General features: G+C 34.3%; 1 protein-coding gene across 1 annotated transcript; it reads right to left on the bottom strand.

Annotated features, from left to right (window-relative positions):
• Positions 1 to 2,490: 2,490 nt before the first annotated feature.
• Positions 2,491 to 3,600, bottom strand: LOC139865713 (protein FAR1-RELATED SEQUENCE 8-like). The gene has a single exon (XM_071853830.1). It carries the CDS (start codon positions 3,598 to 3,600, stop codon positions 2,491 to 2,493), a length of 1,110 nt encoding a protein of 369 aa, XP_071709931.1.
• Between the last annotated feature and the right edge of the window lie 10,264 nt (positions 3,601 to 13,864).

Raw genomic sequence — 13,864 nt, 5'->3', positions numbered from 1 at the left:
CGAGCAAAATGACCCTTCTTGCCACAATTGAAGCATTCACCATTCTTTCTCTTATCATTTTCTCCATGTTGTTGGCAATGATCTCTTCTTCCTTGTTGAGCTCCCCGAGCTCCCCCTGAAGCGTTGCCTTTTGACTTTGGGTGACTCTTCCATCCATATGTCTGACTTTCTTTAATCGCCTCTTGTCTTCGAGATGTTGCTTTCTTCTTATTGGTGAAGAGTGCTTCTTCTCCGTCTTTTATGGTTACTTCATTCATTTGCTTGGCTAATGCCTCTTGATTAGCCAACAAATTCTCCAGCTCTATTAATGATGGTTGAGTAGGCCATCCTCTCACAGCGGCTATAAATCCATTATACTCGGACCTTAAGCCATGGATGATAATTCTCTTCATCCTTGCATCACTCACTTTCTCTTCAGGAGCAAGTTGAGATATCTCACGGCAAATTGATTTCACCTTGGTGAAATACTGAGAAATAGACAGACTTCCTTGTGAGATACCCGCGAGCTCATTTTCCAAGAGCTGGAGGCGTGCTTCATTCTTCTTTGAAAATAACTTGTCAAAAGTTTCCCAAGCTGCCTTCGGTGTTTTCTCGTCACGGATGTGCTCCAATAGATCCTCCTCGATTGTAGTCTTCAATATAAATAAAGCCTTCCCGGCCTTGATGTTCCATTTTCTCAAGGCTTCAGCATTTTCTTTCGGTGGAGGCGTTGTGTCACTGCCGGCAACTATTTCCCATAAATCCTGTCCTTGTAGGTAGGATTCTATACAGGTCCTCCAATAACCATAGTTGTGGTTATTGAGACTCTTGATTCCACTGCTCGTACTTGTAAGATCTGCCATCATGACGTCCAACGTCCAATAAGCTTGGTCACAGACCAATGAGCTTTCACAGTTCCTAACTGTGCTCTGACAGAATTTCCCTTAGGGCTTTGGTGTTAACAAGACGATGTAAACGTCCAACGTTTACCGATGAGTACCTCCACTAGCAATGGTCCCGAACGACCCGCTCTGATACCAATTGTTGGAAGCTTCGACGAGCCCAACACACCACTATAGAGGATCTAGACTATACTAGACTCAAAGCTTTATCTTCTCTACTTTCGCTAACTCACACTCTTCTTCTCTTCTTCACAACTCACTTCTTATTTCACTCTCACAACTTACTCACACCTTACACAAATGAACCCACCACCTATATTTATACTACTCCATGGAAGTTTCTAGAAACTAGATATTTCCATGGATATATAAATATCTAGATATTTTATACATATAAATATCTAGATATTTCTTACACATATAAATATTTAGATTTTTCTATACATTTTAATATCTAGATATTTTTCATATACATATTAATATCTAGATATTTTACCCATATACATTTACTAATTCCATATTATTCTAAATTTGCATTGTATTTTAACATCACCCATATTAATATAAAAGATAATAAAACATATGAGCATGGTCTTACATTTGTCTTTCTCTTCTTTTTTGTAACCTGTTCTATCTTTGATTCCTTCCTCTTTGTTGGTGGACGCCCTTTACTACGTACTTGTGCGGGCGGTAATAAGGGTTTCTTCGGCTCCGAAACAATATGAGCATCTTGTGATATAGTATTTGTGTTGGTATTAACACTCCAACTCGAATCATCAGACAACTTTTCTTTTGCCAAAGCAATACATTTTAGTAGATAATCATATTTTTCTTGTGAATTAGCAATATGTGCAACTTCATAAAAAGAAGAACACAATTGTTCAAATTGTTTAGCGTGCCCTCCACTCTTCAAATCTTCGTAACAATTGATCACGTGGTAGTGTCGATGTTTTAAATCTTTTCTCCATCTAGACAAAATATAGCACGAAGGAATTTCCTTAACATCCTTTTCAATCAAGATCTTCATCATATGCCTACAAATAATCCCCCGAAACTCAAACAAATGACAAGAACATTGAATATCACATCCAACTTCATCAAAACTCACGGTGTATACAACTTTTCTTTTCAATTCTCCACGTTTTCCTCGGAGATTATCCGTAACATTAAACGTAGATATTGTACCGTGTGTTTTTAGTAGTGAGTGATTGCAAAACAGCATACACTGTAGCTCAATCTGAACTAACTTAAACATCGTGTTAGTGTAGGATGCTTGAAATTGTTTTTGAAAGTGGAATCCAGTCATCAATTTATATGACGCATTGAGAGAGTCGAAATCAGCCTTAGTTTCTTTCTCTTTCTTGCTTTTTAGTGCATTGTCATATTGTTCAACAAATTGTCGCAAAGATGTTTTAGAATTAACGTAATCGTCAAAGAAAGCATTCATACCTTCACTTCTTTGTGTAGTAGACATCCCTGCCCAAAATATTACCTTGACATACAATGGCACCCAACGCTTTCGATCATCAAACAATGAGCATAACCAGTCATTCTTATCAAGGGCGTACTCTTTTATCATTTGGGACCACCCATCCTCAAACTCTTGAGACTATATAGACTCATATACAAGAGATTTTAATGTCTTCTTTATTGCTTTATATTGATTCAACTTGCCCAATTTTTCTGGGACCTTTTTCATAATATGCCAAAGGCAAAGACGATGAAGAGAATCGGGGAATACACGTGCCACAGCTCCTTGAATTGCTCGACACTGGTCTGTTATTATTGCTTTTGGTGCATGTCCATCCATGCATTCTAACCATGACTTAAATAACCATACATACGTTTCCGTATCCTCTCGTGAAACTAAACCACACCCAAATAACATAAATTGTCCATGGTGATTCACTCCAACAAAAGGAGCAAAAGGCATATTATATTTGTTAGTCAAATATGTGCTGTCAAAAGACACGACATCTCCGAATGACTGGTATGCTGCTCTAGACCTTGCATCGGCCCAAAATACATTTTTCAAACGTCCTTCATCATCCATATCAATCACATAAAAAAAATTTGTACTTCTTTTTTGCATACGAACAAAATAATCACGTAGTGCTTCGGCATCCCCCTTCCCAAGTCTTAATTGTCTTGCCTTTGCAATGTAGTTTCTACAATCTCTCTCACCGAATGCCAAGTTTTCATATCCTTCAGCTTCAACTACTAGGGAATGAAAAATTTTTGCTAGTGGAATTCCAGCACTATCATTTAACTCAAGTCTTCTCTTAGAGTACGAATCAATTTTCTTATGAGATCGTTGAAATCCTGATTTTTTGGGGCTTAAAGCATGATTATGCTCCAAAGAAACACATGAGATGGTGCATGTTCCATCATAATCAACTATCACACTAATTTTTGCTGGACAATCTGTCTTACAAGACTTGCTTTGCTTGCTGGGTTCGGCCTTTGACTCATAGACACCTCTTTTATGACATCCAAGCGCATAGTATGTTTTATGAGGCTTTTTCCTTTTACTTGATATACGAACTCCAAAACCCATTTGGTAGGCATAATTATTGTAGAAACTATAAATCTCATCTTCCGATTCAAATTTCATCCCAGTAGTGGGAACGACTACATGACATTTTTGTACATCCTCGTTATTTTGAGGACTATGATCCGTGTTATCTTGAACTGTCGATTCCACATGCAAATCTGCCATTACTAAATATGAACGAAAAGATCATATTAGTATCTAATAATTTTACGAGCTAGATATATCAAGCGAAAAATTAATTAGGCTACACTAGCAATCTATCTAATACAAATATCAAGTGCAATAAAGTAGACTTTCAATGAACAACATAAACTATTCGTACAAGTGCTCGGTTTAGAAATTAATAATATTTAATCATCAAACAATTATATAATGCTAAATCTAAATCAGAGAGCAATACATAAAACTTACAATTAATATATTAATTTAACTTTAAATTAAATATTATCATAACATGTAGTCAAAAAAAGATAACACAACGATTCTATTAATTCTATAATATAATTAAATACAACTTACTAGTGGACATGAATATAAAAAAAGGTTCTTGGATGATACCTGGAAGCTTTTTAGCAATTATCAATGTCAAAGAAAAGTGCAGTCAGTAAAATAGCCCTATACCCAAAATATATTATTAGGGGTTTTTTTTTTCTCCGGGAAACATAAATATAAATTTTCTTTTTTTGCTGAAAAAAAAAATATAAATAATTCTAATTAATTGCAAACAGTATTAATCGTGCTCCGGGAATTTGTTTCCTAATTTAGTGGAATGGGTATATTAGACATAACATAACATAAAAGATTATATAATAATCAAAAAGAAAATACACTTGTCAAAATCCTATTTGGTAGGGGGATTTGGTAGTTCAAAAAATCATTTTCCTTTTTTTTTTTTCCGAAAAGCGATACATTATATAAACATGAAGGGCTAAATGGGAGCCCAGCCCATTACATCGAAGCTGTTACACAGATACTCGAGAGCTAAGTTGGTAAGATCCCAACCAAACTAAATATTTATTAACATAAACATACAACCACATCAAATTGCAAAAGAACACGGATTGGATAACCAATCCAACCACTCGATCTTCAAGCTTTTAACCCGATTTGAGAACCATTCGAACGTTGTGAGTTGAATTTTCATGAGTGTCGCCGGTCCGTTCCAACACTTGCCCGAAAAAACCTTTTGGTTTCGATTCCGCCATATCAAGTAGGCACACGCCCATTCCGTCGCTTGCCACAAAAGTATCCCTAATGAAGATAGAATCGATTACAAGATCCGGGAAGAGACTCATTTAAACTTAGGTTTGTCACCGATACAAATCCCCACCATCTATACACTCGTTCCCATACGTCCAACGCGTGACGGCAGAGAATGAGAGAGTGCCCGATGGTTTCGATTCCATCATCACAAACCGGACACCGCACCGAATCTAATCAATCTTGCATTTGTCTAAGTCAACCCGCGTTGGGAGTCGTTTTTTAACACCCTCCACGTGAAGACCTCGACTTTACATGGGACCAAATAATTTTTTAGAGTTTCGATCCTAGTTCGGTTGTCCAGCAGAGTCATGTCATCAATTAAACTCGCCAATCTTTTTGTAGTGAAATTTCCCTGTATTTGCAAGGTTCCAATACCATTCATCTCGAACCCTATCAGCTTTTCATACATACTCCGTATTTAGCGCATTTGTAAGTTGCTCGAATTCCACTTGAGCACGCCCTCTTAGCTCTCATTTTATATTTTCATTTTATTTTATACAATTACATTTCTTACATTCTTGATGTACTTCTTATTTAATTGCAGATAGGATTTGTGCTGTCAGTATATGGCTGCAAGAAGCATTTCCGAGATGCTGGTGAGTGAATGATTTCGTTTGTCAAATTATTTACTATAAGATCCAGCTATGAAGTAGCTAAATTTAACAAATTTTAATAATTCTTTTGATTTTATTGGTCAAAGGGAACGACCTCGAGCACTATCATATTGCAGATAATATTCAGGTTTCTCCCTAACAAGATTTTTTCTTTCTCAATTAAATAATAAGTGCAACAACCATTTTTTGTTTTTCCGAAGCAGTAAGGTGTGATTGTGCTTACGCTTTCTATCGTTTGGGCTATCGAGATTCGAGTTATTATCCGAAAAAAGTCTAGTATGGATCTGGTTAGTTTGTGTTTACGAATTGTTTGTTCAAATAATAATATATATACATATACATGCCTTTTTTTTTTTTTTTTGGTAACTATCCTGTTATGGTGCAGATTAAATCATGTGTACACTTGGTGAATCTCGTGTTTATTGAGACAACATTAATAACTTGGTATGTCAATTTTTCTAATACAAGCTTCGAAATTTTCCTATTTTCAAATTTGACTGAAAAAGGTTTTCTATTTGCAGAGATTCCCTTTGTTTCCAATCTCATACTTTATCCTTTCGACGTGGACTTTCACCATTTTCCAGTGGATATTTTTCCGACACTACATTATGGTAAGCCAAATCTCCATATTTTTTTATGCACACAAGATATTTATGTTCATGATTTTTTCCTGACACCAAGTCTAAATTCAAAGTAGATTTGTTGTATTTGTTAAATTGTTTGACAGAAATTAAGTTTTTAACAATATTAGGTGTAACAAGAATATTGTGAAGGTGTAAAGGTCAGTAGGGGTTGGGTAATGTGGCATTTCCAGATGTTAATACGGGTATGGTGGAACCGTCACCGACAATAACTGATGGTACAATGCTTTTATTAAAAATAGTGTTGAGTTTACCTGAGTCTGAGACTAGATGAGCAGTGGCCCCGGTATCCATGTACCAATTGTCATCACAAGGGATTCAAGTCCTGTTTACCCCTTTATCTTGTAACCAAGCAGGCTTGCCTGAGTGGCCACCGAGTTGCCCAATGAAGCACACCACTCGAGTTCAATCATTGGCTATGCCAAATTGTTCAAAAAGAGAGTGTGACTAGAGGGTGCGCATAATGTGCAAATTACCCGGTACCAGGTCTCGCGCTCGAGAGGCTTGATTACCCGAGGTTTTACCTTCTATTGGGGAGCCAATGTGCTCGTTCATAGGCGCTTTTACCCGCAGAACTCAAACCTATCCGAGGGTTAGGTGAAAGGGATCGGGAGAGCAGTTGAAGACCCCTTGTCCCCGAATATGGGTAATATGTTCTCATACAATGTTGAGAACGATCTGACCTAGGGTTTCCTTGCTTACCAAAAAAAATAAAAAAATAAAAAAAATTGTCATCACAAGAAGAAGTAAAACTTGAGAAAAAAAACATTCACCCCAACCATATTTATATCCGGCCCAATTACTAAAAGGATAACAATTATTAAACTGCTCATGCGATGGGCCTGAATAAGCCCACGAGTAAGGCCTCTGCAGCCAATAATTTCCTACTTGCCAAACCCTAGGAGAATTACCCAAGGATACGTGTGCCAACCAAAAGTTCCTGTATGCATCATGTTATATACTAGTAAGTTTTTTGGCTGTGCATACGCACAACCCATCCCATAATAGTTGACGTGGTATCTTAACTTCTTTGGTCAATTGAACGCAACTCATCACGATACTGATGAATTATATTCCTTCCTTCATAGTACGCCACTAACAAACAAATAGATACGACACGAAAGTTAATTTTTTTGTAAGAAGAGAACATATACACGACCGATTTAGTTATAAATCAACCAAAAAGTAACATCTTTGAAGCTTGTAACAAATACACTATAATAGTTTGAATAGCAACATAATACTTCTATACATCAGGGGGAAGTTCCGATACGTGCAGATAAGTTATATATGCATAAAAAATTTGAAACCATACTACAAAGTAGACGAAGCTATGATTAATTATTAGGTTAAAACATTCTCGTGATTAGGAAAGAATAATAAAATTGAACTTCATTAGTACCTTCGTCTCCTCAAGGGGAAATATGTCACCCTCGATACCTAAAATGTAAAAACTTCAGCATGATCTAAACACCTCTTCACATCGTATATACAAATGGCTAAGAAACAACATAAACGAAACATTCATCAAAAACGAATATCTTGAAAACCTTGTACATTCATTATGTTACGATTCATATTTTCAACGTTAAATCAATATTACCAAAACTGTTGTTCAACAGTATACACAGTATTGGAGCCGACGTTGTTGCAGCAATTCTTTCTCCTGCCCAATACAAAGTGAAACAAACTAAAAGAAAGTAGAAGTCAAATTTCTATGGTAAGACGAATAGTAACTCAAGTTGCACAACGTATAATTAAAACATAATGAATTAAAAGTATAAAAAATAGTTGTTAAAAAAAAAAAAGCTTAACATAATCCAAACAGTAGAATTAAAGAATAAAAGTAACCTTAACTAAAATCAACAGATATAGCATCCTCGTCATCTATCATTTTCGCAAGATATAGTATTTCAAAATATTTACAATTGGGAGTTCATCAGGAACAGACATACCTAGAAACCCTGTACAGAGATAAACAAATTAAGCAAGAGAAATAATTGAAGTAACATATCGAGTAACAATCATGCAATTGACAGAAATAAGATTTAGAAAACTAATAGCGAAATTCAATTTTAATTAAGGGCTGAAAAACATAACGAATATGAATTCGAAAGACACCCAGATAAAGGGTCTTGCAGGTGAGTCATCTGATGAACTCGATCGACATGTGTCGGCTTTAAAGAAAGCTAATGCATACATACACATAGCTGCGTGATAACAAAACGTGGCATTTAATAAAGGGGGGATGAAAAAAAAATAAAACAAGAGGCCACCTGTTAATAAAACAAAAGAACATGTGGAAGAGGCTAGGATGTAAAAATGTTGCACGTGAATGGCACGAGTAGAGAAAGTAACTAAGTAAGATGGATGTTTAGCCAATGATGTGATGACACTTGTCGATTAAACACAAAAATGACCTCCTCTTATATATTAACTAGGAATAGGAATAGGAATAGGAATAGGAATAGGAATAGGAATGAACAAACGAAAAAGGAATTCACAGCTAGCTATTTGTCATTGCTGTGTTAGGTTAGCCAAAAACAACTGCCATTAAATCTGATACGTACAAATGTACAATAGATGTGGCAAAATTGGTGACAATGACCATTAAATAGCTTTTGTTTATTTTGACAAATTATTATAAGTAGTCCTTAGGTGAGCTTCTTGTTGACTTAAAATCCTTATGATCGTGTTTTTTTATTGTAAAAAAAATAGCCATATATAACAGTTAAAGAAATATGATTGATGAGTTTAAATGCCAATAATTTAAAATTAGCAATAGATGATGGAAATGTCAAAAGATGTTTAAGACTAACCTTTATTTTAAACCTCTAGATATAAATTACTTTTTTACTTTTAATATATTTGAAATAATAAACATAGTAAATTAAATATTTTACTACAACAATTTTTTTTCCCAACGCCAACCTTTAACAGTTGATTATACTCCGTATTAAATTAAATTTTTGGTTACATTTCTTGGTTCAATAATATTCAATTCGTGTTAACGGCAGCATTAAGTGGTTTTGTTAGAAAAATCCAATAGTAATATTTTATAAATTATAATAAAATAATTCATTTAATTTAAATAATCCAAGGATGTACTGTCACTCTATCACTAAATCAATCATTAAGTTTTACACGAATAAATAAATAAATTTGTAAAGCTTGCGTATTTGTTGCAAACTGTACTTAGTGACCGCTCACATTTGTTTATTGAGGTGATAGGTCCATTTGAGCCCAAAATTTTGGATGAAAAAAAATAATAAAAAATACAAAATTGCTGACGTCATCATGTTACAATTACTACTATTCATTCATATCCGCTGATATACTTATTGTAAATAAGATAAGACATAAGATATATATATATTTTTTTTATATAAACTAGTTATCGAACCCTCGCTTCGCGCCGGGGGTTCGGTTTTCAATGTATTTTATTATGGTTTAGTAAAATTATTTTGTGGCTAACGATAATGTCGTTGAAGCGCAACTCGAGTCAAACTAAAAGGTATAACCCGTGAGAGATTTAAATGTTATTTTAAATTAACAATATATGTGCATCTCCGCGTTTCGCTATGGAATTGTCGACTTTTAAAAATTTAACGCAAAATCAACGTGTATGAAAAGTACCCCAAATATTTAGCGTTTTTCAAAAAGCGTCCGTTTTGCGTATAGCTAATGACATTGTGTTCCTAAAATTATTTCGAGTTTAACGATGGTGTCGGAAAAATTTAACTCGTTGCGAGTGAGAAGATACGACCCGTTGAATATTTGGGTGGAGTTTATTTAAGATTTTTTATGAAAATGGTTATTTGACACTTTACCCCCTGTTTGGAGGGTTGATTTGAAATTTTCAAAAAAGTGTGGGGGGCTTTGTTGGTAAAATGAAATTTAGTTAAAATTAAAAAGGAAAAAAAGGTAAAAAGTCGAAAATGCCCCTGATTACTATTCGTAACTTTTGTCTATTAGTTAATATGTAAATAATAGAGAGAAGCAGAGAGTTTATTGTAAACAAACGTAAGAACAAGAAAAAATTGTTGGATGCAAAAAATGATAGAACCAAAATAGTCACACAATTACTTTGAATAATTAATGTTCGATTATCAAAATAAAAGAAAAGACTGAGTGAAAGTTGTGTTGTGATTGAACCAAACCTCAGGGCTGTCTCATCATTTTTGATGGCCATGTTCAAAATGTAAAAATGAGCCCTCATTATTTAGGTCAAGACGGAGATTTTCAGGAGCATGAGGGGTCAGATATCGTGGATAGTCCCAACTTTTTTCGTATATATTAATAAGTTCAATAATATTTAAAAAATTGTCATAAATACTATTATTATTAAAAATAACGATTGCGAAAAACCTCATATCAAATAATTATACACCAATATATATATATATATATATATATATATATATATATATATATATATATATATATATATATATATATATATATATATATATATATATATATAATTATAATGAATAAATAATTCAATTTAATCATAAAATCACACCTAAGCAAAAACCTTTTTGATTTATACATATGTATAGATATATGTATAAATCTATCTATACACATATATATAAATCAAAAAGGTTTTTGCTTAGGTGTCATTTTATGATTAAATTGAATTATTTATTCATTATATATATATATATATATATATATATATATATATATATATATATATATATATATATATATATATATATATATATATATATATATATATATATATAGTTATTTAAAACTTTAAAATGATGATATCATCATTAACCTAATTACCTTTTACTTTTCATAATGATGATATCATAATTATATATTAATTTAATAAAAAAAATGTGAAATCCTTGTAACATCCCCAAATCCGTTTACCAAAACGAAACATTTTTTTTATAAGTTAGGTCCCATTAATACATTACATTTTCGACTCTGTTTTAACCAAAAACATAATATCGTATCGATACGTTTAACAAATTAAAACGACCTTTGGTACACAATTAATGCATTACAAAAGCATTTGTAATAATGACTCAATCACACGCAATACGGGTTAATACTCAATAACCAAACTCGATACCAAGAGCATAATCCCGGAGACTATCACATCCCCAATCCGCGTCCGATAATACAAAAGCTACCCCATCGAGCCTAAGTGCTCCTACGCATCTAGTCTAACGACTAACTAGCTTCACAATCACAATACCTGTAAAAAGCTAAACAACGAGAGGGGTAAGCTTGAAGCTTAGTGAATGCAATAATTATACATATACATATATAATCTACTTACTTGCAATCACTTACAAAATACCTCATACAAGCTAGCAATTCAACAACCATGCAAACGTTATGCATAAACCAAAAACCGCAATTCACAATGAGCTAGCAATACCAATAGCATATAGTTCACAATTAAATATGCTAATACAAAAATCACACAATCATGGTTAACCAATCGTACAAGGGAACGGTACTCGCGAGAGACCATCGGAGTTAATAACATCCATTAGTGTACTTAAAAACCGCGTAATCACTAATCCCCCAGGTGATGTCTTAAACACCGCGACTAACTCACCCCCATGACAATGTGGTGTCTTAAACACCGCAACAATCCCACATGTCAATCAAACCCATGAGTGGTGTCTTGAACACCGCGACAATCCCACTCCCATGATAATGTGGTGTCTTAAACACCGCGACTTTCCCACATGTCAATTAAACCCATGAGTGGTGTCTTGAACACCGCGACAATCCCACTCGTTACGTAGAATGTGGTGTCTTGAACACCGCGACTATCCCACATTCACGCTACACAAATAAATACATTATATACATACGTGCATAATTATTCCACTCACCTTGGAATGCCCGCACAAGTCATGTACAACATGATATTCGTCCTCAAATCCGAGCAAGTAACCACCTATATCACACATAGGTACAATATACACATAAATAGCCATTCTCTAAAAGAGAACTCGGCACAAACATCCCTTAGCCGAGGGATCATACCTTGCTCGCCAAAACCCGCCCATTTAATCACCTAATGGACACAAACCAATTACCACTTCGGGTGGTAATTCAAACCAACACAACAAAGTACGATTTAACCTAAATCATACTTTTACACTAATTAGACCAAACCTAGGTTTTAACACTAAATTACTACTTAGGTAGTAATCATTTCAAACGTCAATTACACCAAAACTCCAACACGTGCTATATTGACCCATATTGCTTTTGACTACCTTTGACTTATGTTAAGATATCACTTTAACCCAAAATTACTTCTCGCGAGTAATTACCTTCAAAAACATCATTTAATACTTAACAAAAGCGTTTAACATTCATTTAATCCAAAATTAGTGTCATCATCAATTTTGACCCAATTCAAAGTCAACCCATTTGACATAAGTCTAAAAAACGTCCAAAATCACTAACGGCTAGTGATTATATTTCAAAAACACCAATTAACACTTAAATAAAGTATTACATACTTGATTCACCAAAACTTGTCTCAAAACTCATTTTGACACCAAACCAAGTCATCACCCATTTTGACTAGTAAACTTGTTCTTAAGAACATCAAAACCACCAATACACTTGCAAACTAGTGACTAACACCCAAATTCGTGACAAATACTTCCAAATTCGTCATCAAACCCTAAACCCACAATATTCGGGTTTTCTTACACATTACATACAACAAAACCCCCAATTTCATGAGAAATGTGGTTTAGAACCCTGACTAGCACAACCCTAAACTCAAACAAGAATCTTAAACAATGAAATTCGGATTCGAGACTTACCACTACAACCAAAACGTAGCTAGGAACTAAAGGAACAACTTTAACACTTGAGACCCGACCTGAATTGTAGTGACCCGTCCTAATCCACCTGGACGAATACATCAACATCTGGTCCCAGTGCGAGGTATTTGACCTCTATGTGATACGTATTGTAACATTGCATTCGTTTGAAAAGGTATTTCATAAATGAATATATAAATTCCAGGTTTTTAACATCTGTTGATTCCTACGTATAGATAATCACCATTTAAATGGTTTACAATAATACATCTGTTGACAATACAGTCAAAATAAGGTTACATGGTAATGGTTTGGTGAATGCAAGTTTCTTGTATATTGCATGTATGACTCCCAGCACATAACTTGTATCACGTATAAGCAAACAGCGGAAGACTTCTAGAAACCTGAGAATAAACATGCTAACAAGTGTCAACACAAAGGTTGGTGAGTTCATAGTTTTAATATTACACATAATCCGTATATCAATGTGGATTACAAAAGTTCAGTTGTTTCATTCAAAACGTTTATCAATATGTTTTAAATAAAAGGTGGACCACAAGATTTCAGTTGTTTCATCTGAAACGTTTATCAATCGGTGCTACAAAGTTGAGCACCCTGGTAACTAAACTTTAACATATAATAAGTACCCCTCGTTTAACATGCAACCAACATGTACAATACACGCAATCCAACGTGTACTAACTTCAAATAGCATACGTCTGTTTTATAGTTCAGGCTAGAGTTTCTTTCTATACCTGGAATAGACGGGGATGTCAAACCCTATGGATCCATATACTACTACTCGCGCCCACCAGTTCTTATAACTGGCAGTTAACAGTTACCAAAGCTAAGGGATTTTCGGTTCAAACTCAGTGTAGAATTAAGTATGTACTTGTATCCATTGCGTTTAAAATAAAGTGCATGTATTCTCAGCCCAAAAATGTATAGAGAAAAAGGATCATATGAAACTCACGCATATAAATCTAGCATTTTCAGTATTTATAAACAGTCGCATGTATTCTCAGCCCAAAAATATATTGAGTAAAAGGGATCATATGAACTCACGCATATAAATCTAGCATTTTCAGTA

Source organism: Rutidosis leptorrhynchoides, chromosome 1, assembly GCF_046630445.1.
Source record: "Rutidosis leptorrhynchoides isolate AG116_Rl617_1_P2 chromosome 1, CSIRO_AGI_Rlap_v1, whole genome shotgun sequence".
Taxonomy (NCBI): domain Eukaryota; kingdom Viridiplantae; phylum Streptophyta; class Magnoliopsida; order Asterales; family Asteraceae; genus Rutidosis; species Rutidosis leptorrhynchoides.
This window is presented reverse-complemented; position numbering and strand designations above follow the sequence as displayed.

Coding starts and splice junctions, on each gene's coding strand:
- LOC139865713 (XM_071853830.1), bottom strand. CDS start 3,600: ATGGCAGATTTGCATGTGGAATCGACAGTTCAAGATAACACGGATCAT.